This window comes from Odontesthes bonariensis, chromosome 9 (assembly GCF_027942865.1).
Source record: "Odontesthes bonariensis isolate fOdoBon6 chromosome 9, fOdoBon6.hap1, whole genome shotgun sequence".
Classification (NCBI taxonomy): domain Eukaryota; kingdom Metazoa; phylum Chordata; class Actinopteri; order Atheriniformes; family Atherinopsidae; genus Odontesthes; species Odontesthes bonariensis.
The window spans coordinates 1,451,468-1,472,440 of NC_134514.1; the positions used below are offsets into that span (position 1 = coordinate 1,451,468).

Sequence of the window (20,973 nt, forward strand, 5' to 3'; positions counted from 1 at the left end):
GATGCTCCCAGGTCATGAAACACTTAACAGAGTGAGCTGTTAAATGTTGTCTGTTAGATTTCTAAATCTTCAGTGAAGTCTACTTCTTTTATCCTTTAAAGTCAGCTGACTCCCACAGCAGCATCATGACTGTATTATCAGAGGAACCGCTGCCTAAGCGACGCCTGAAAGAAAGAAAAACAACTGGATCTGAGAGCTATTTTTTTAAATCCACTTCAATGACATGTTAGGTAAAAACTATAGGCCAAGTGCCAAGGGGGGTGTATACTTTTGTAAGCCACTACAGTTTTATGTTTCAAGGTGCCCTTTGTGGGTTTGTCTGTGTGGTCTTTTGTGCCAGGTTGGCAGGTGGTTAGGGTTAGGGTTAGGGTTAGGTGAGTTGGCAGGTGGGTGGTCAGCAGGAAGCAGTGCAGCGAGGATGGAAGGTTAGAATCTGTCCAGTGGAAGTAGGATGTAGAGGATTTGTTGCAAAGTCTGTTGTCTCATTTTTGAGGGAGCTGGGTGTAAGTGGACAGAGTGTGAGGAAAATAGTGAAGGAAGTGTCAGATGAGGCAGTAAAGTCCAGTCAGTGGATTTGGATCAGAAGAAGCAATAGCAGCTGGGGGCCCAGCAGGGGGAGCACTTAGGGTAAACAGACTCTTGGAAGAAGCAAAGAAGAAATTCAAGATATTTAAGTTGAGGGTGTGGCCCATGTGAGCCTTTTGACACCAGGCGGCCATTTTAGGTGAGTTGGTCTGTATGGCTTTGTTTCTGCTGGCATTTTTAGTGAGTGTAGGACTGCTTAGGTGAGTTTGTCTGCTGAATCTGCTCGTGTGTCTTGTCCTGTCTCCACCTCTGGCACCCTCTATACTTTCATTACCCCCTACCCAAACCAGGGTTTGAATCCCATTCCTACTTATCTTTACCTCTTCTATTTCTACCCCCTATCCAAACCAGGGTTTGTATCCAAAAAACAAAAAAGATGGTTGTTGTGGTGTGAGGAGCAGTGATGGCTGGAATTAGGGGAGTAATTCTGGACGCCAGTGATCATTATCTAGCCTCCTGGAGTTGTCGTGGGCCCAACTAGACCAAACACTGATGAAAGGAGGTTCCCACCTGATGACCCCAATGACATGTTGGTCAGCACTGCTCACTGATCTGTATTATAGGGAGTACAAGGAACTAGAAAATTTCTGAAGAAATTTTGATGGGTGCCATTTTACTCAACCATCAACAAACCCTTTAGTTCAGTTAACGTTGAGAGTCTCCTGTCACATATAAACTTTGAATAAGGTCTCTGTGATGTCGTATGGCTGAGTTATGAGAACTCCAGAAACGGGCATTTGCATATCATGAGATACTGACTAACCTGCCTGCTTTAGCCATCATAAGTGAGGGAAACCACACAGAAGGACGGCCTAAGCCAGAGGTCAGGTCAGGTCAAAGTTTATTAATATAGCACATTTCATATTGTTACATAGATTCAATGCGCTTTAGTAAAAGAAAAAACAGTTAAAACATTTAAAAAAAAACACTTAAATATACTTAAAACCCAATAAAATAAAATAGTACAATACAAAAATCTGTTAAAAATCAAAGTAAAAAAAGAAGTCATTAATCACAATCTGAAGAAGATAAAAATGTTTTAAGATCCTTTTTAAAAGATATCAGAGATTGAAGTGACCTAAGTTCCTATGGTAATTTGTTCCAGAGAACTGGTGCACAATAGCTAAATGCGCCATGACCTGTTTGCGTGTGAATTCTGGGAACTCTGAGAAGATATTTATTGGAGGACCTTAAGTGACGGGTTGGATTATGTAGATATAGTAAATCGGAAATATAGGGAGGGGCTAGGTTATTTAATGACTTGTGGACGAGAAGTAGTAATTTGAATTCAATTCTTAGTTTTACTGGGAGCCAATGAAGAGATTTAAGAATATGGGTGATATGGTTAAATTTGGAAGTTCTAGTGAGTATTCTAGCAGCTGTGTTTTGGATAAGTTGTAATTTATGTAGCATTTGCTTAGTTAAGCCTGGAAAAAGTGCGTTGCAGTTGTCTAAGCGACTGGAAACGAGTGCATGTACTAATATTTCAGAGTCATGAAAGGACAGTATGCCACGGACTTTAGAAATGTTTCTGATATGGTAAAAAGATGTCTTTGAAATGTTGGAAATGTGCTTCTGAAAATTAAGGTCAGCATCAAGGATCACTCCTAAGTTTTTAACCTCCTCACAGGGTGTTATGAGGAGAGAAGTAAGAATTGGATTAAAATCATTTCTAGGGCCTACCAACAGAATCTCTGTCTTTGCATTGTTTAACATTAAAAAATGTTGGGCCATCCAGGTCTCTATGGCAGAGATGCATTTAGTGAGAGCATCCATAGGACTGGGGTCATCAGAGGAAAATGATATATACAATTGGGTATCGTCAGCATATGAATGGTATGAGATGTTGTGTTGTCGGATTATAGACCCAAGAGGTAGCATGTACAAGTTAAAAAGTAAAGGTCCAAGAATTGACCCCTGAGGCCCCCCGTATAAAATGGGCATGGCATCAGAAAAAAGATTATCCATAGAAACAGTAAAAGACCTCCCACTTAAGTAGGATGAGATCCAGACAGAGGAGGACAGGTTGTGCCCCTTTAGATTAAACAGCTGTTTCAATCGATTCTTAAGTCACATTAAAAAAAAGGGTAACCTAACAATAGCAGAAAGGTCTGTTAAGGAGAGTTTTGTCATTTCTATCAAGGTCCTGTTTAAAATACAGGTTTTATGGCAGTTTGAAAACTCCCCTCACTATCAGTGTAAAGGAGAGAAAGAGAGGCCGTTTATCATGGAAATGATGGCAGTGTATGATGGCGCTGTCTGAACCTGAGGTGATGTGAGAGAAAACTTTAAGGTCCAGCACAAAGATGGAAATAAGACAAACATAGCACCATTTTGAGGTAAAATTTATCCAGGTTTACAAGACATTGTGGATGTTAGAGATGTTTCATCCTGTTAATTGTGTCATTAATCTGGAGGCTGTGAGTGATTTCCTTACTAAAAACAGCTTTTTTAATAGTTTTAAAGTCACAGTGTAAAGAAATAATTAACCTGTAATCGCAGAAAGGTGTCCTGAAGACTGTTAGTGCCTCATAATTAGGTGGATTATTAGCTCGTTGAGCCCCAAAATGCTTAATACAGGTCTCCTGAAGACAATTCTGTCATTTTTAATCTAGGTCCTGAGAAGCTGAGTCTCCTATCACATATGAACTTTGAATGATGTGTCTGTGATGCTGTATGCCTGAATTATGAGGGCTGCAAAGTGCCCTCGTTAAGTGCTTTTCAATGCATTTTCCCATTGCATTGTGGGTATTTTCAAACTTCCCCTCACTATCAGTTTAAAGGAGAAAAGCAGATCAGATTTATAACATGAAGCTGTTATAACAGGGCAGCCATCTTGGCTCTGCCCTCATCAGTAGTCTTAGAACAGAGCAGGCTAACGAGGCGTTGCCCCGGTAACAGGAGCAAGTGCGGCTCTGACATGTACGCTCACTATGGCTTCTTAAAATTGCACTATAATTTTGACTGCACTCGACTTTCTCGAAGAAACGGTCGCTGTTTGAAAAGTTAAAGTCGTATCCGAATGATTCTTGAATCGTCAGTGCTCCAAGAGACGGCTGAAGCCAGCGGTGTAATTTTCATTCGGCTACTATGTGTGGCTCGTTTTTTTATGGCAGTTTTAAAATAGTTTTTCACCTGTATATTATGATTTTAGGCGTTTATAATGGGCTGAATGTCAGCTGGAGTGCCAACTCTCTGCGCTCAGAGGCGAGTTGTGAGACATATGTTTGGCAGAGCTCAATGAGTGTGACTTTGTGTGAAAGAGGACAAAAATGCCTACGTTTTGAAGTAAAATTTGTCAAGATTGGGCAGATATTATTGACATGAGAGACATTTGTTCGAGGAATTTGTGCAGAAACAGAGTGGGAGAGACACCTCGGTCGAGATATAGTCTTCCTAAAACGTAAACTACCGTTGTGTCAAAGCTGTATAATGTATCAACAAACCCTTTGGTTCAGTTATAGCTGAGAGTCTCATGTCACATATAAACTTTGAATGAGGTCTGTGTTATGCTGTATGGCTGAGTTATAAGGCCTCTAAAATAGGGCATTTTGGCGCTAGTTGAGTGCCAAAATACCCTTGTTAAGTTCTTTTCAATGCATTTTCCCATCCACAATTTTCCCATTTTGCCGGAATTCCTTTAGAGTCTAATGAGAGCCAAACGTAACAACACACCATTCGAGGTCGTTGCGCACGCAGCGGTGTGCTTTTTTTTTTTTTTTTTTTTTTAACATTCTTTTTATTGAACATTTTCATGATTGTAACAGTCCAGCACAGTGCATATACAGATTATTTGAGAAATGTAGCAAATACAGAATACAACCACAGCAATGAACTCACAAGTCCTTATAAGTCCAGCGTTCAGGCAATAGTCCTCTGAGTTCTCAGGTACTCCAACATTTTGCCAAACTTTGCTGTAAAAAGATCCTTCCGTCCGTTGATACTAAACCTCAGTCCTTCCAGAGAGATTTAGTCCGATATCGATGATTTCCACTGATGTATTGAAGGAGATTCGTTTCCTACCCATTTCGTCATAACAGCCTTTCGGCCCAACATAAGCAAAAAATGTACAGTGTTTTTGTGTGATCTTAATGATTCAGGGACACTGCCCAGTAGACATAGTAATGGGTTAGGCTGTAATTGCTGCTTGATCATCACACTAACCTCAGCACATACAGTTTGGCAGAACCGTTGAATGTTTTCACATTCCCATAGGCAGTGAAATCTTGCCCCTAAAGTAGTTTTGCACTGTGGGGAGTTTGGAGAGGCCCCTGCTGTATATTTACTGTACATATAAGGAAATATATATAGACAATCTGTACAATATTATATTGCATTTCTCTGAATCTATTACATATGGATATTTTCATAGGTAGAAGTAGAATTTCCTCCCATAATGCATTATCCAATGTTGTTTTCAACTGAGTTTCCCATAACATCCGTAGAAATGCTAGTCGATCTGTATTCAAATGTTGTAGCTTGGAATAAAATTTGGAGACAAAATGACCTTGTTTAAGACTATCTAAAAGAGTCTTTTCTAACATGTTAAAATCATCTGGAAGATTGAGAGTATCCATTTTGGAATGTACATAGTGTCTGACCTGAAGGTATTTGTAAAATTTTTTAGTTTGTAGATTATATGTATGTTTTAAAACACCCCTTATCCCAGAGATTATAAATATGGTGAATTCCTGCTTCATACCAATTCTGTAAGTTAGAACCAGTGCCCCCTCTGGTTAAATCAGGATTATCAGTCATTGTTGTTAAACAACTCAATTTATGTTTAGCACCAAATAATTTTTGTAAAGTATTCCAAGTACTACCCACATTAGTGATAAGAAAATTGTCTCTCGCCATAATTGGTAGTTCACTCCTGCTTTTATCTAGTAAGTTGATGGGAGAGAACGGTTTGGAGAAGGCTGCTTCAATCTCAAACCATGGCGGCTTTAATTGAGCAGTTGCCCATATTGAGATAATTCTGGCTTGCATTGAGATTGTATAGTGTGTAATATTGGGGAGGCCCCATCCTCCTTGTTCTTTTGGTAGTTGTAGAATATCTCATTTAATTTTAGGCTTTCTGCCAGCCCATATAAAGTCAGAAAGAGCTTTATTTATGTCTTTAATGTTGTTTCGCTTCAGAGATATAAAAAGCATAGATAAAGGATTAGTTATTTTGGGGAGGATTATCATCTTAATAAGATTGATTCTGCCAAGAAAGGATACAGGAAGCTTTTTCCAGCCCTGCATCTTGTCTTTAATGTGTTCTACCATGGGGTTAACATTTTCAGCATAAAGTTGACTAATTTTAGGTGTTATTTTAACCCCCAGATATGTGAAACCATCCGGTGCCCAGCGAAAGGGTTTTACAAATTCAGGTTCATATTCATATGAAAAACCGAGATTTTGTCAAATTAACCTTGTATCCGGAAATTTGGCCAAACTCTTTCACACACTTAAATAGTGCAGGTATTGAGTTTGATGGGTGTGTTAATGTCATGAGTATATCGTCCGTGTACAATAGAATTTTGTGCTGTGTTGTTCCTATCACCGTTCCTTGGATATCAGAGTTTTGCCGGACAGCAATTGCTAGTGGGTCTATAGCTAAAGAGAACAACAGAGGTGATATTACATTACATTACATTACAGTCATTCTGCAGACGCTTTTAACCAAAGCGACTTACAATAAGTGCGTTCAACATCGGTAGGTAAAAGAACTTCAGGTCACAAGAAATCATAAGTGCATTTCCTTCCAATACCAAACAGCTAAGAGCAAAACTAGTGCTAGAGTAAGTGCGATAAGTCAGGTACCTCAGCCTCTCACCAACTGCACACCAGTCACAGCGGGGTGGGGATGCAAACCCTGGTTTGGGTAGGGGAAGAAATAAAAGAGGTAAGAAAAGCAGGAATGGGATGCAAACCCTGGTTCGGGTAGGGGGTAATGAAAATATAGAGGGTGCCAGAGGTGGAGGAAACAATAGGTGCGTAAGGAACTAGGACGGATCAGGGTAGTTTTTCCTGTAGAGGTGGGTTTTCAGCCTGCCACGAAAGATGGGCAGCGACTCAGCTGTCTTGATATCAGTCGGGAGATCGTTCCACCATCGGGGTGCCAGAACAGAGAAAAGCCGTGACCGTGTGGATGGTGCGCAGGGACCCCTGAGTGACGGGGCAGCGAGGCGCCTGGTGGCCGCAGAGCGAAGTGGTCGGGCGGGGGTGTAGGGCTTGACCATAGCCTGGAGGTATGAAGGAGCTGTTCCTTCCACTGCCCTGTAGGCCAGCACCAGAGTCTGAAACTGGACCTCAGCCTGGAGGTATGAAGGAGCTGCTCCTTCCACTGCCCTGTAGGCCAGCACCAGAGTCTGAAACTGGATGCGAGCAGCTACAGGGAGCCAGTGTAGAGAGCGGAGAAGGGGAGTGGTGTGGGAGAACTTGGGGAGGTTGAACACCAGACGAGCAGCAGCTTTCTGAACCAGCTCCAGAGGTCTGATGTCAGAAGCCGGGGTGCCAGCAGGGAGCGAGTTGCAGTAGTCCAGGCGGGATGTGACCAGAGCCTGGATGAGCACCTGCTGCCTTGTCGGTGAGGAAGGGGCGAATCCTCCGGATGTTGTAGAGGAGGAATCGGCAGGAACGGGTCACTGATGCGATGTTCGGCGAGAACGACAGTTTGTCGTCCAGGGTCACACCCAGATTCCTCGCGGTCCGAGTTGATGTCACCACAGAGTCATCCATGGTGATGGCCAGGTCTCTGAATGGGCAGCCCTTCCCCGGGAGAAACACCAGCTCAGTCTTGTCCAGGTTGAGCTTAAGGTGGTGCATCGACATCCACTCCGAGATGTCTGCCAGGCACGCAGCAATGCGTGCTTCCACTTGGGTGTCAGAAGGGGGAAAAGACAGAATCAGCTGGGTGTCGTCTGCATAGCAGTGGTAGGAAAAGTTATGGGAGTGGATGACAGAACCAAGGGATGATGTGGGAGAAAAGAAGAGGACCCAGGACCGAACCTTGGGGAACCCCAGTGGTGAGCCTACGTGGCTTCGACACAGACCCTCTCAGTGTGACCTGGTAGGAGCGACCTGTCAGGTAGGATGAGAACATGGAGAGTTCAGAGCCAGAGACACCCATTCCCTCCAGGGTAGAGAGAAGGATGTGGTGGTTCACTGTGTCAAATGCTGCAGACAGGTCCAGGAGAATCAGGACAGAGGAGAGAGAGTTAGCTCGAGCAGTTTGGAGTGACTCAGTTACTGCTAGGAGGGCCGTCTCAGTTGAGTGGCCCACCTTGAACCCGGACTGGTAGGGATCCAAGAGGTTGTTCTGGTGGAGGTAAGAGGACAGTTGTTTAAAGACAGCACGTTCAAGAGTTTTGGACAGAAAGTGTAGAAGGGATACCAGTCTGTAATTCTTGATCTCTGAAGGGTCAAGAGCTGGTTTCTTTAGAAGAGGAGTGACTCTGGCAGTCCTGAAAGCAGAAGGAAAAGAGCCTGATGTCAAAGATGTGTTAATGAGGTGGGTCAGGTAAGGAAGAAGATCAGGTGCAGCAGAATGAAGGAGAGGGGAAGGGACAGGGGCAAGGGAACATGTGGTGGGGCAGCTGGATGTTACAAGGTGGAGGACCTCATTTGCAGAGAGGGGAGAGAAGTGGGACAGAGAGGGAGGTGAGGGAGAAGGTGGTAGGGAGGGAGGAGTGGGAGGGCGACAGGTGTGGGTGGTGTGGACAGCTGGGAGGTGAGGGAAGGAAGATCAGAGATCGTTAACCTTCTTGTCAAAGAAGTCGGCGAAATCGTCAGGGAGGAGGGAGGAGGGGAGAGGGGGTGGGGGTTGGAGGAGGGATGAGAAAGTTTGGAAGAGTTTTTTGGGGTTGGAAGCAGAAGTTTGAATTTTGTTACTGAAGAAGGCAGCTTTTGCAGCAGAGAGAGAGGAGGAAAAAGTGGAAAGCAAGGACTGGAAGGCAAGAAGGTCTTCAGGAAGTTTACTTTTCCTCCATTTGCGCTCGGCCGCCCTCACGCTCCGCCTCTCAGTACGCACTGAGTCCGACAGCCATGGGGCAGGTGGAGCTGAGCGTGCAGGCCTGGAGGTGAGGGGACAGAGTTTGTCCAGAGAGGAGGACAGGGTGGAGAGAAGAAGATCAGTGTCAGGGGAAAGAAGAGAAAAAGATTCAGGGGCAGGCAGAGCAGAGAGAACAGAAGAGGAGAAGTCAGTGGGGGAGAGAGAGCGGAGATTGGGACGAGAAGATACCAAGTGGGTGGGGGGAGGTCGGGAGGGGGGAGACGAGAGGGAGAGGGTGTAGGACATGAAGTAGTGGTCAGAGAGATGAAGAGGAGTGACAGAGAGGTTGGCGCTAGAACAGTGCCTGGTGAAGATAAGGTCCAGTGTGTTGCCAGCCTTGTGGGTAGGAGGAGATGGGGAGAGAGCTAGGTCGAAGGAGGAGAGAAAAGAAACAAGAGGGTGAAGCTTCTCTGTCTGGATGTTGAAATCACCGAGAAGGGTGAGGCCGGAGCCATCATCAGGGAAGTGAGAGACAAGAGTGTCCAGCTCTTCCAGGAAGTCCCCGATAGGGCCTGGTGGGCGATAAACTACAGCGATGGTGAGCTTGACTGGGTGAGAGACAGTGACAGCATGAAATTCAAAGGAGGAGGGAGAGAATTGCAAGAGGGAACAAAGAGAATATTTCCAGTCCTTGGAAATCAGCAGGCCAGTACCACCGCCCCGCCTCGCAGCTCTGGGAGTGTGATAGTGGTGACCCTTGAGCTGTACCTCTGTTAAGCTAAAATTGGGCAGAAGTTAGTCCAATGATAATTCATATATGGTCTGGTATCTGGATAACATGGCGGCGGAGAGTAGAGGTGCCGCTGGTGGCGTGAAAATTCGCACAAAACCGGAGATATATACAACTTCTAATGGGAAAACAATTGTGGAGGATGAACTTCTAAACTTCTTGGTAACAAAAATGAAAACCATGACTCATGATGACATCGTGTTAATGGCAGTGAACCACTTCGGATCGGAGTGGATTGAGAACTCTAAGAGAGTGCTGTTTGAACTCTGCCCAAGTTCTCAGCGAAATGTGTCACACAAAGGGGCAAACAAAGATGTCAGCAGAGTTAAAAGCTGCTTGAAGTTGTTAAACGAGGTTGGTGAAAATATTCCCCATTTGGATCTCATTACCTCGACGAACTACCGCTAGTCACTTTCAGTAGCCTGGACGTATCATGTCTTCTTGGAAGAATTGAACACCTCCCTGTGGAGATCAGTGTTATGAAGCAGGCCATGTCGATGCAGACAAGTGCCTGTGAGGATCTTCGTACGGTAACAATGGATATAGGACAACGTCTGTGTGCAGTTGAAAAGCTGGACTCGAATGGAGTGACTTCGGCTCAGCCGACTCCCTGCAGGAGTGGGGAGAACCAAGCCCGCGACTCGGAGACGTCTCAGAGCCTGAATTCTGCTACCCTGCTACCTGGCAGGATTGTGAAAGCAGCTGAGGCCGCGACCAGCGAGAATGGCATCGTAATTCTCCCAACTATGCCCGAGTTCTGAAGGAGGGCCGACAAAAGCATCCTTCTGGAAAACATAGGACTGCTTTGCCGTCTAAACCCAGACCGAACTCTTCGCGAGAGAAGAAGACAGCGGGGATTATTGGGACCTCTGCTGGAGGTAACATACAGGCAATAACAACAAAGTCGGTAAGTGTTTTTGCTACTCGCTTTTCACTTGACTTGGAACCTGACGCACTGGCTAGCTACTTGAAAAATAAACTGGGCCGTGATGTGACCTGTGAAAAAATTGACACTGTAAGTGCACGATTTGGATCGTTCAAAGTCACCGCCATCTGTAGGGAGGTTGGTGAAATGCATGAGCCGCAGCTGTGGCCAGAGGGGATTTATGTGAGACGCTTCTTTGAGACTCGTAGACCCAGGGCTGCCGCAGGTCCAGTGCATAGGGATATGCCGACTGGAAACGGGCCTGAAATGTAGTTAAGATATGCTTGTGTCTCCTCAAACTAATCTTAGAGTTGTGTCATACAACTCCCGTGGCCTGCGCCTCGGACATGGGGCAGGTGATAAAGCGGTTTGTAATTGACAAACTCATGGAGAGCACTGACATTTTGTGCATACAGGAGACATTCCTAGCGAAGCAAGATCTCGATCGATTGAACTCTGTAAATAATGAATTTCATGGGGCAGGGGAATCTACTACTGACTTAGGCTCTGGAATCCAAAGGGGTAGAATTCCCGGGGGAGTGGCCATTTTTTGGCATAAAAGATATGATCCCTTGATCAGTGTCATTAGGCTTGATGTTGACTGGGCTATTGCCATTAAGGTTGAATATAACGATACAGTTTTTGTTGTTTTAAATGTGTATACACCTTATGAATGTACAAAAAATGATGATGAATACATCAGTAGGCTGGGTTTCATAAGCTCATTTATTAAAGAATCTGCTTATACATCTTTATTTATTGTTGGTGACATGAATGCTGATATTTCAGACAAGTCATCACTGTTTGGTCAGCATCTTCTGCGATTTTCCAGCATAAATAATTACCGGCCGATTGCTCTGGCTAGCATTATTTCTAAGGTGGTAGAGATGATTATTTTAGTTAGGCTCAGTGATAATGTTGAAACCACAGACAACCAGTTTGGCTTTAAGAGCAAACTTGGAACTGACCAGTGTATCTATGCTCTCAAAGAAATCATAAACAAGTACAGAAGAAATAGTTCTACTGTTTTTCTGTGCTTTTTAGATGCTTCTAAGGCCTTTGACAGAATAAACCATGGGAAATTATATCGCAAACTTCAACAGCGAGGTACACCATTCTACCTGATTAGGATCCTGCAATTCTGATTTATCAATCAAACCATGCAAATAAGATGGGGTGGTAGTATATCTACACCCTTCTATGTAACTAATGGGGTGAGACAGGGTGGTATTCTATCCCGGTTTTATTCAATGTATATATGGATGATCTATCCAAAAATCTTAAGCAGTGTAAAACTGGGTGTATGGTGGGTGACAGGATAATTAATCATCTCATTTATGCTGATGACCTGGTTATTATGTCCCCATATAGTGCTGGGCTACAGCAATTGCTTAATGTGTGCTCCAGATATGGACTTTTATTTGACATCAAGTTCAATCATAAAAAAAGTGTAATTGTTATTGTAAGAACTAAGGAGGACCAAAAACAAAACTTTCCCTTGTTTTCTTTATCAAACGGCTCCCTTGATGTAGTGAGTAAAGTGCGGTATCTGGGTCACATCATCACTGATGACCTGTGTGATGATGAAGATATCCAGCGTCAGTGTCGTAAATTGTATGCACAAGCTAATATGTTGGCACGCAGGTTCCATATGTGCACAGATGAAGTTAAGGTCAATCTCTTCAGAGCCTACTGCACTCCTTTTTATACAGCAAACCTATGGTGTAAATACCATGCAGGTAAGCTGAAGAAGCTGCAGGTGGCATATAATGATGCCTTTAGGATTTTTCTGAAGCTACCAAGATGGACGAGTGCTTGCACTTTATTTGTAAATTTTAACGTCCCCACTGTTCATGCTCTGCTGAGGAACTTCATGTATGCATTTATGGGTAGACTTGTTGGGTCCAGCAATGCCATTTTATCTTTACTTTGTGATACCAGGCAGAGTGATACGAGATACTTCTCTGAAATGTGGAAGCACTGGTATAGATGTTTGTATGTGTTTGTGTCCTAATTACCTGGTGTTTGTGTTGTACTGTCTGTTTTATGTGTTGTATGTGTTTTTTATGGAACATTGAGTCCACAATAAAAGTTTTCATTCATTCATTTGTTGAAACTGAGGCAGTAGGCATTTTATATAAAAGCTGTACCCATCGAACAAAATCTGATTGGAAACCAAATCTTTTCAACACCTCAAGCATGTATTTTCGCTCAACACGATCGAATGCCTTCTCGGCATCCATCGTTACTATAGCGCTTGGAGTTTGGTGGAAATTAAGGCTACGGCTACACGAAAACGTTTTTCACTGTAACCGATATTTTTGCTTATCGTTTGGCTGTCGCGGCCACACGGAGCCGGCGTTCCCACTACCCCAAAACGATAGTTTTTGAGAACGGGTTCCAGAGTGGGAAGATTTGAAAACGGTGTCGTTTCGTTTCCATTTTTACAGCGAAAACGGATTTGTTTACGTCTGCACAGCCACATGACTAACGCCAGTGACGCATACACATACATCAGTGCCCAGAACAAAAAGCGGCTTCTATTCAAAATCCGGAAGAAGAAGACAAGACAACAAGGACAGACAGCGATCATCATGGACCCCACAACATTGATAGCAGCACTGCTGCAGACACTGCTAACTACAGCGGCTGTTGAAGGAACAACGTGAGCTTCGCTGGTAGAAGTAGGGGCGTACACGCATGCGCATTGCTTCTTCTACTGTTCTGGTGTAACCGGTGGGGGGGCTTACAGCGCACCTAGAGGTGTGGCATGTGTACTGCATCATTTTTAGCAAGCGTCGCGTTGTCATGTGGACAGAGAAGCTCCCCTGTGTGGTCGAAATCGTTTTCGTACCCGTTTTAAAAAAAAACTTGTTTTGTTTTCGTGTAGCCATAGCCTAAGATAGTGAATAATATTAATTAATCGTCTTGTGTTATTTGATGAGGTACGGCCTCTCATAAATTCTGTTTTGTCTGCATTAACTATATCGATCATTACTCTTTCTAGTCAATTAGCCACTTTTTTTGAAAGGATTTTAACATCCATTCCCAGTAGTGTCACGCCATGGGACTTTGTTTAAAGGAGAATTCCGGCATTTTTACAAACATATCCCATCTGTTGGAGACCCAGGAAAGTTGGTCAAAGGGAAAACCGCGAGAAATTTTCATGCCCGCTGCGCAAAGTTGTCCGATTGCGCTGATTTCCATGAAAGCGGGCTCTATCGGGCAATCTTTTAACCTTTCCAGAGGCTCTTAACGTGTATCAAAATACTTTTTACCGAATTGGCCGTGGTGTTAGTAGCAATACAATTCAACCCAGGGGCTAACCATACCGTTAGCTAGCACAGACATTATACATTTTGAGATTTCAAAAACAGCGCACTTACCTTTCTCAGCTTCCGTGTTCCACAGGCGTGCGCACAAATTAATCGATCGCCGAAGTCATACTTTATATTTTTGGGAGTCGCTCATTGACTCTGTAGCGCCGGCTTGGCCGTGGCGACGCCTCAAATTTATGACTCGCCATAAAAACTTAAATCGCTTATAACTCCCACATACATTATCCAATCTGTCCCAAACTTCATACGGTGATTGCTAGACCCAGCCTGAACGCGCACATATAAGATAGTGATATACACCTACAGCGCCACCTACTGGTGATCGGAAACGTCTTTTTTTTCAACAACTCGCATTTAATCGAACTCCTCCTACAGATTTTATGGTAACAGCTCCAAACTTGGCCAGATTACTCTTTAGCTATGGGGGAAGAAAAATCTTGAGAAACTTTTCCAAACTCTGAACGGTGTGGGCGTGTTCAGGCGGTGAAAATCGTGTGATGGCGTTTGTGATTTGAAAGCCTTATCATCATCTCAAAGTCATGAAACTTGGTACACACGTCCGCCTTGTCGACCTCGTACGTATGTAAAGAGTATTGTGTGTGGGCGGTGCTAAATGGCTCAGTGGCGCCCCCTAGAAATTTTCATAAAACCCCTCTGCATTGGGGTTATTATGTGCTCGTACGTACGCAGAGGATATCGTGCGTGTGGGCAGAGCTGCGCGACTACGGCGTCCAGCGCATGCCCAACGTGCGCACATCCCAACGTACGCACACTCGGTCCCGCTCACACCTGCTTGCAGCTTTCTAGTTTATTTTTTTTTTCTCCGTTATTCTTATTCTTTGCAAAAGTTACTCGAAAACTCATGAAATTTTGCGAGCGCCACCTGCCAGTCGACGACATGAACGAATCTAAACTTTATATTTTTGGGAGTCGCTCATTGGCTCTGTAGCGCCCCCTACGATGGTTAAAAATGGTCCCCGCAATGGGGTTAGTTTCGCGGAGGACGACGAAATTCGGTACACTCATTCATCATGCCCAGACGCACAAAAAAGTCCCAGGCCGCCAATGTGCCACGTCCACAGGAAGGCGGCCATTTTGGATGGAAAGTGCGTTTTCGTGCCATTTTTGACCGATTCCACGCCTTGCATAAGATCGAACTTGTCCTACAGATTTCATGCTACAGACTTCAAACTTGGCCAGGTTACTCTTAAGACATGGAGGGAAAAATTCATTGGCCAACTTTTTCAAAACTTAAAGGGCGTGGCCGTGACGACGCCTCAAAGTTTGATGACTCGCCATCACTCGCCACAAAAAATTAAGTCGCTTATAACTTCCACATACATAATCCAATCTTTCCCAAAGTTCAAACTGTGATTGCTGGACCCAGCCTGAACGCGTACATATAAAATAGTGACATCCACCTATAGCGCCACCTGCTGGTGGTTGGAAATGTCTTTTCTTTTTCCACACCTCGCATTTGATCGAACTCCTCCTACAGATTTCATGCTAAACGATTCAAACTTGGCCAGGCTGCTCTTAGGACATGGGGGGGAAAAATCATTGGCCAGCTTTTTCAAAACTTAAAGGGCGTGGCCGTGGCGACGCCTCAAATTTATGACTCGCCATAAAAAATTAAGTCGCTTATAACTCCCACAAACATTATCCAATCTGTCCCAAACTTCATACGGTGAATGCTGGACCCAGCCTGAATGTGTACATATAAAAAAGTGATATCCACCTACAGCGCCACCTAATGGTGGTTGGAAACTTCATTTTTTTCCACACCTCTTATTTGATCAAACTCCTCCTACAGATTTCATGCTAAAATCTTCAAACTTGGCCAGGTTACTCTTAAGACATGGGGGCAAAACTTCATGGAGAAACTTTTCCAAACTCTGAACGGTGTGGGCGTGGCCAGAGGTGAAAATCGTGTGATGGCGTTTGTGATTTGAAAGCCTTATCATCATCGCAAAGTCATGAAACTTGGTACACACGTCCACCCTGACGACCTCGTACGTATGTAAAGGGTATTGTGTGTGGGCGGAGCAAAATGGCTCAGTGGCGCCCCCTAGAAATTTTCAAAAACCCCTATGCATTGGGGTTATTGTGTGCTCGTACGTATGCAATGGGAATCGTGCGTGTGGGCAGAGCTGCGCGACTACGGCGTCCAGCGCATGCCCAACGTACGCACATCCCAACGTACGCACACTCGGTCCCGCTCACAGCTGCTTGCAGCTTTCTAGTTATTATTATTTTTCTCCGTTATTCTTATTCTTTGCATAAGGTATGCGAAAACTCGGGAAATTTTGCGAGCACCACCTGCCAGTCGACGACATGAAAGAATCTAAACTTTATATTTTTGGGAGTCGCTCATTGACTCTGTAGCGCCCCCTACGATGCTTAAAAATGGTCCCCTTAATAGGATTAGTTTCGCGTAGGACAATGAAATTCGGTACACTCATTCATCATGCCCAGACGCAAAAAAAGTCACATGCCGCCAATGTGCCACGTCCACAGGAAGGCGGCAATTTTGGATGGAAAGTGCGTTTTCGTGCCATTTTTGACCGATTCCACCCCTTGCTTAAGATCGAACTTGTCCTACAGATTTAATGCTACAGACTTCAAACTTGGCCAGGTTACTCTTAAGACATGGGGGGAAAATTCATGGAGAAACTTTTTCAAAACTTAAAGGGCGTGGCCGTGGCGACGCCTCAAAGTTTGATGATTCGCCATCACTCGCCACAAAAAATGAAGTCGCTTATAACTCCCACATACATTATCCAATCTGTCCCAAACTTCTTACGGTGAATGCTGGACCCAGCCTGAACGCGTACATATTATCATAGTGACATCCTCCTATAGCGCCACCTGCTGGTGGTCGGAAACGTCTTTTTTTGCCACACCTCACATTTTATAAAACTCCTCCTACAGATTTAATGCTACAAGCTTCAAACTTAGCCGGGTTACTCTTAAGACATTCATGGAGAAACTTTTCCAAACTCTGAACAATGTGGGCGTAGCCAGGCGGTGAAAATCGTGTGATGGTGTTTGTGATTTGAAAGCCTTATCATCATCACAACGTCATGAAACTTGGCACACACGTCCACCCTGACAACCTCGTACGTATGTGAAGGGTATCATGTGTGGGGGGAGCAAAGTGGCTCAGTGGCGCCCCCTAGGGTACTTAAAAATGGTCCACACATTGGAGCTAGTTTTGCGTGGCACGACGAAATTCGGTACACTCATTCATCATGCCCAGACGCACCAAAAAGTGTCATGCCATCACGGTGCCACGTCCACAGGAAGGCGGCCATTTTGAATGGAAAGAGCGTTTTCGTGCCATTTTTGACCGATTCCACGCCTTGCATAAAATCGAACTCGTCCTACAGATTTCATGCTACAGACTTAAAACTTGGCCAGGTTACTCTTGAGACATGGGGGAAAAATTCATGGAGAAACTTTTTCAAACCTCAAAGGGCGTGGCCGTGGCGACGCCTCAAAGTTATGACTCGCCATGAAGAATTAAGTCGCTTATAACTTCCACACACATTATCCAATCTGTCCCAAACTTCATACGTTTATTGCTGGACCCAGCCTGAACGCGTAAATATAAAATAGTGATATCAACCTTTAGCGCCACCTACTGTTGGTTGGCAACGTCTTTTTTTTTCCACACCTCGCATTTCATCGAACTCGTCCTACAGATTTCATGCTACAAGCTTCAAACTTGGCCAGGTTACTCTTAAGACATGGGGGGAATAAATCATGGAGAAACTTTTTCAAACCTCAAAGGGCGTGGCCGTGGCGACGCCTCAAATTTATGACTCGCCATAAAAATTAAGTCGCTTATAACTCCCACATACATTATCTAATCTGTCCAAAACTTCATACACTGATTGCTGGACCCAGACTGAACGTGCACATATAAGATAGTGACATCCACCTACAGCGCCACCTAATGGTGGTGTGCAATGTCTTTGTTTTTCCACACCTCGCATTTGATTGAACTCCTCCTACAGATTTAATGCTACAAGCTTCAAACTTGGCCAGGTTACTCTTAAGACATGGGGGAATAATAAATTTGATAAACTTTTCCGAACTCTGAACGGTGTGGGCGTGGCCAGGCGATCAAAATCGTGTGATGGCGTTTGTGATTTGAAAGCCTTATCATCATCGCAAAGTCATGAAACTTGGCACACTCGTCTAGTCTCTCAACCTCGTACGTATGTAAAGGGTATCATGTGTGGGCGATGCGAAATGACTCAGTGGCGCCCCCTAGAAATTTTCAAAAACCCCTCCGCATTGGGGTTATGATGTGCTCGTACGTACGCAGAGGGTATCGTGCGTGTGGGCAGAGCTGCGCCTCCAGCGTCCAGCGCATGCCCCAACGTACGCACACTCGGTCCCGCTCACAGCTGCTTGCAGCTTTCTAGTTAATTTTGTGTTTCATCTTTTTGTAGAATTGTACACAGAACCCATCAGCCCCTGGGCTTTTACCTGACTGGAGTGAGGAGATTGCTTTATCGATTTCTAATTCTGTAATAGATCCTTCCAACAGTTTAGTTCGTTCTTCTGTTAGCTGAAGCATCTGTCAACCGTCAAAAAAATTACTACTGGTATGTATCTCTGTCTAACTATGAGGTATACAGCTTTTCATAAAATTTCTGAAAGCAGTCATTGATCTTAGTCTTATTAGTTTGACGGATTTGATCCTCATCAGATATTGCAGAAATAAAAGTTTTTTTTAGGAGAATTTCTTTCAAGATGAGCTAAGAACTTGTTTGGTTTTTTCCTAATTCAAACAGTCTTTGTCTGGCAAATGGAATTTCAGACTCAACCTTCTTTGTTAGTAAGTTAGTCAGCAGTAGTCTTGCCTCCTTTAATTCTTTAGGCACCCAATCCGATTTGGATCTTTGAAAATCTTCCTCTAATTTTTTGATTCTCTTTTCAATTTGTGATTGTTCTTGAATGCGCTCTTTTTTCTTCTTACTACAGTATGATATAATCATGCCTCGCATGTAAGCTTTATAAGCTTCCCACACCAGTCTTGGGTCAGAGTCATTGCAGTCATTTACTTCCAGATATGGGTATGTTTGCATTTCCAGGAATTTGATGAAATTATTATCATGAAACGGTGATGCATTAATTTTCCAAGAGAATGATCGCTCTGCTGGCCTAAGAGGCTGCATTTTCAGAGTGACAGGAGCATGGTCTGAAAGGGGAATAGATCCAATATCAGAGTGTTCTGTTAAATGGGCTAGGTGTTCAGATATAAATATATAGTCTATTCGTGAGAATGACCAGTGAGGTGGAGAATAAAATGTGTAACTTTTATTATTAGGATTCTTGTGTCTCCACCCAGCAGCGGTGTGCTTTTTATTCCGGTCGGACCATCGCTGCTAGACCAGTAGCGCACCGAACTTTAAGGTGGAAACGGGAGAATAATAAGAGTCTGGCAACAGATTAGTATGTTTGTCTAATGCCTTCAGCATTGGCACCCATAATTATTTACTGAGTCTGGTCCATTTTTTTTTTTTTTTGCACAAGTTTCTTGTGTTAACAATAAACAAGACTTGATTTGAGTTAAATGTTCAATGATGAAATCACAGGAGAACTTTTGTTTAAGACTTCAATAAAATTTGCAGCCACTTCTGGGGTCAGATCGCGTTTCGTCACCCTGAGGGTTTTCTCTGGGGGCTACGCCTCCCTCTACACATCTAAACAAGTGTGTTAGGTTAACTGGTGGATTTAAACCTACTGTGTGTGACAGCTGCTTCCACTGTAAACATTTCTCTACAAGGACATGAAAGAATGTTTTTACCACTCAGGGTACAGAAGTTTTATTTCACATGTACAGACTAGAAGGTACAGAAATGTCTTTGGGACCTTTACTTTGCCTTGATTTCTTCGTGTATTTAATTTGGGCTCTCTTCTTTTACTATGAGCTGAACTTTATTTGCAACAGAACTGCTGAATTGTGGAATTCCCTGACATAAGGTGCCTTATGATGGCCTTTAGCCTTCAACTGATGCTGCATAATTAAAGTGAATTAAACTGCAGATGGTTAAATACAGTTACAGACACATTTTGGTCCCTTCTGAAAATGATTTCCCGTTTCAGCGTTGGACATCCACCTCTGGGTGTCTCACACGTCTCAGTTCAGAGACTTGAAGAAACAACAGTTTAAGCTCAGAAATACAAATATTTCAAAGCGGATGTGTGAAGTTATTAGACTTTAAAGCAGTGGTAACAGAACAGAAGGAATGACTACTTTCAGTGACACAAAGAAAATCTCTAGCTCTGTAACAAAAGTATTTACTGTTTCTTCAGACTGTTATTAAAATCAAATAGTTCTGCACTCACATTTAGTTCCATTTAATCTAATAATATCTCAGTTCTATCTCATATGACGGTTGGATTAGAGGTAGATCTTCCTCCCAAAAAGCAGATCTTTACATGCGTTTCTTATTTTGGACATTTTTAGTCCATAAAGCACAGGATTGATAAGCGGCTGACATGTGAGCCAGTACAAGGACAAAAAGATGCGCAGCATGTTCGGTAACCTGCTCAAGTTAAACCTACTCTGCACAATTTCAAAAAAGGCCCCAAAGGAGAAGTTGAGCAGAGAAGCCAGGTGTGGTGTGCAGGTACTGAAAACCTTCTGTCGGGTTTGTTTGGACCCAGAAAAACACACTTTCAGGATTCTAATATAAGTGTAAATGATTAGAACAATCATACCCAAGAGGACTGTGAACATGTGAACAAGTCCACAGATGTTATTGACTGTGGTGTCAGAGCAGGCCAGTTTTACGATAAAGTAGTTATCACAGTACACTTTGTTGATGAGGTTCCCACACAGCTGTAAAGGGACAGTTAGTACAACCACAAGGAAGACATTAGAAAGGAAAGGGTAGACCCATAAAACAGCAGTGAGCACAGCAATCTTATTAAATGTCATGCGTGTGTTGTACTGCAGAGGATAACAGATAGCAAGATATCTGTCATAAGACATGATGGCCAGGGTGAAAAACTCTACAGCTCCGTACGAGTACAAACAGAAAACCTGCAGGAAACAGAGAGGAGCAGAAACAGTGTGAACGTCAGAGAGGATCTGAATCAGCAGGAATGGAAACAACCCTGAACTACCATACAGCTCATTTACAAACAGGCTGCACAGAAACATGTACATGGGTTCATGTAAGCTCCTGTTCACACTGATAACCACGATGAGCAGAACATTAGAGCTGATAATCAGGATATAAAGAGTCAGCACAACTAGAAAGCATAAATGCTTCAAACGCCCAGTGTCAAAGTAAGCAGTGAGGGTGAAATATGAAACCTGTGTGGAGTTTACCAT

At 43.7% G+C, this 20,973-nt stretch overlaps 1 protein-coding gene and 1 pseudogene across 1 annotated transcript; both read right to left on the minus strand.

Annotated features, from left to right (window-relative positions):
* Positions 1-6,575: 6,575 nt before the first annotated feature.
* Positions 6,576-9,846, minus strand: LOC142388994 (uncharacterized; annotated as a pseudogene).
* Positions 9,847-20,034: 10,188 nt separating this feature from the next.
* Positions 20,035-20,973, minus strand: LOC142388995 (olfactory receptor 4B13-like). Its single transcript, XM_075474545.1, has one exon. The coding sequence runs from the start codon at positions 20,971-20,973 to the stop codon at positions 20,035-20,037; it is 939 nt and encodes a 312-aa protein (XP_075330660.1).

Excerpts from the sequence above, each read along its gene's own strand:
- LOC142388995 (XM_075474545.1), bottom strand. The coding sequence starts at position 20,973 with ATGGTAAACTCCACACAGGTTTCATATTTCACCCTCACTGCTTACTTT.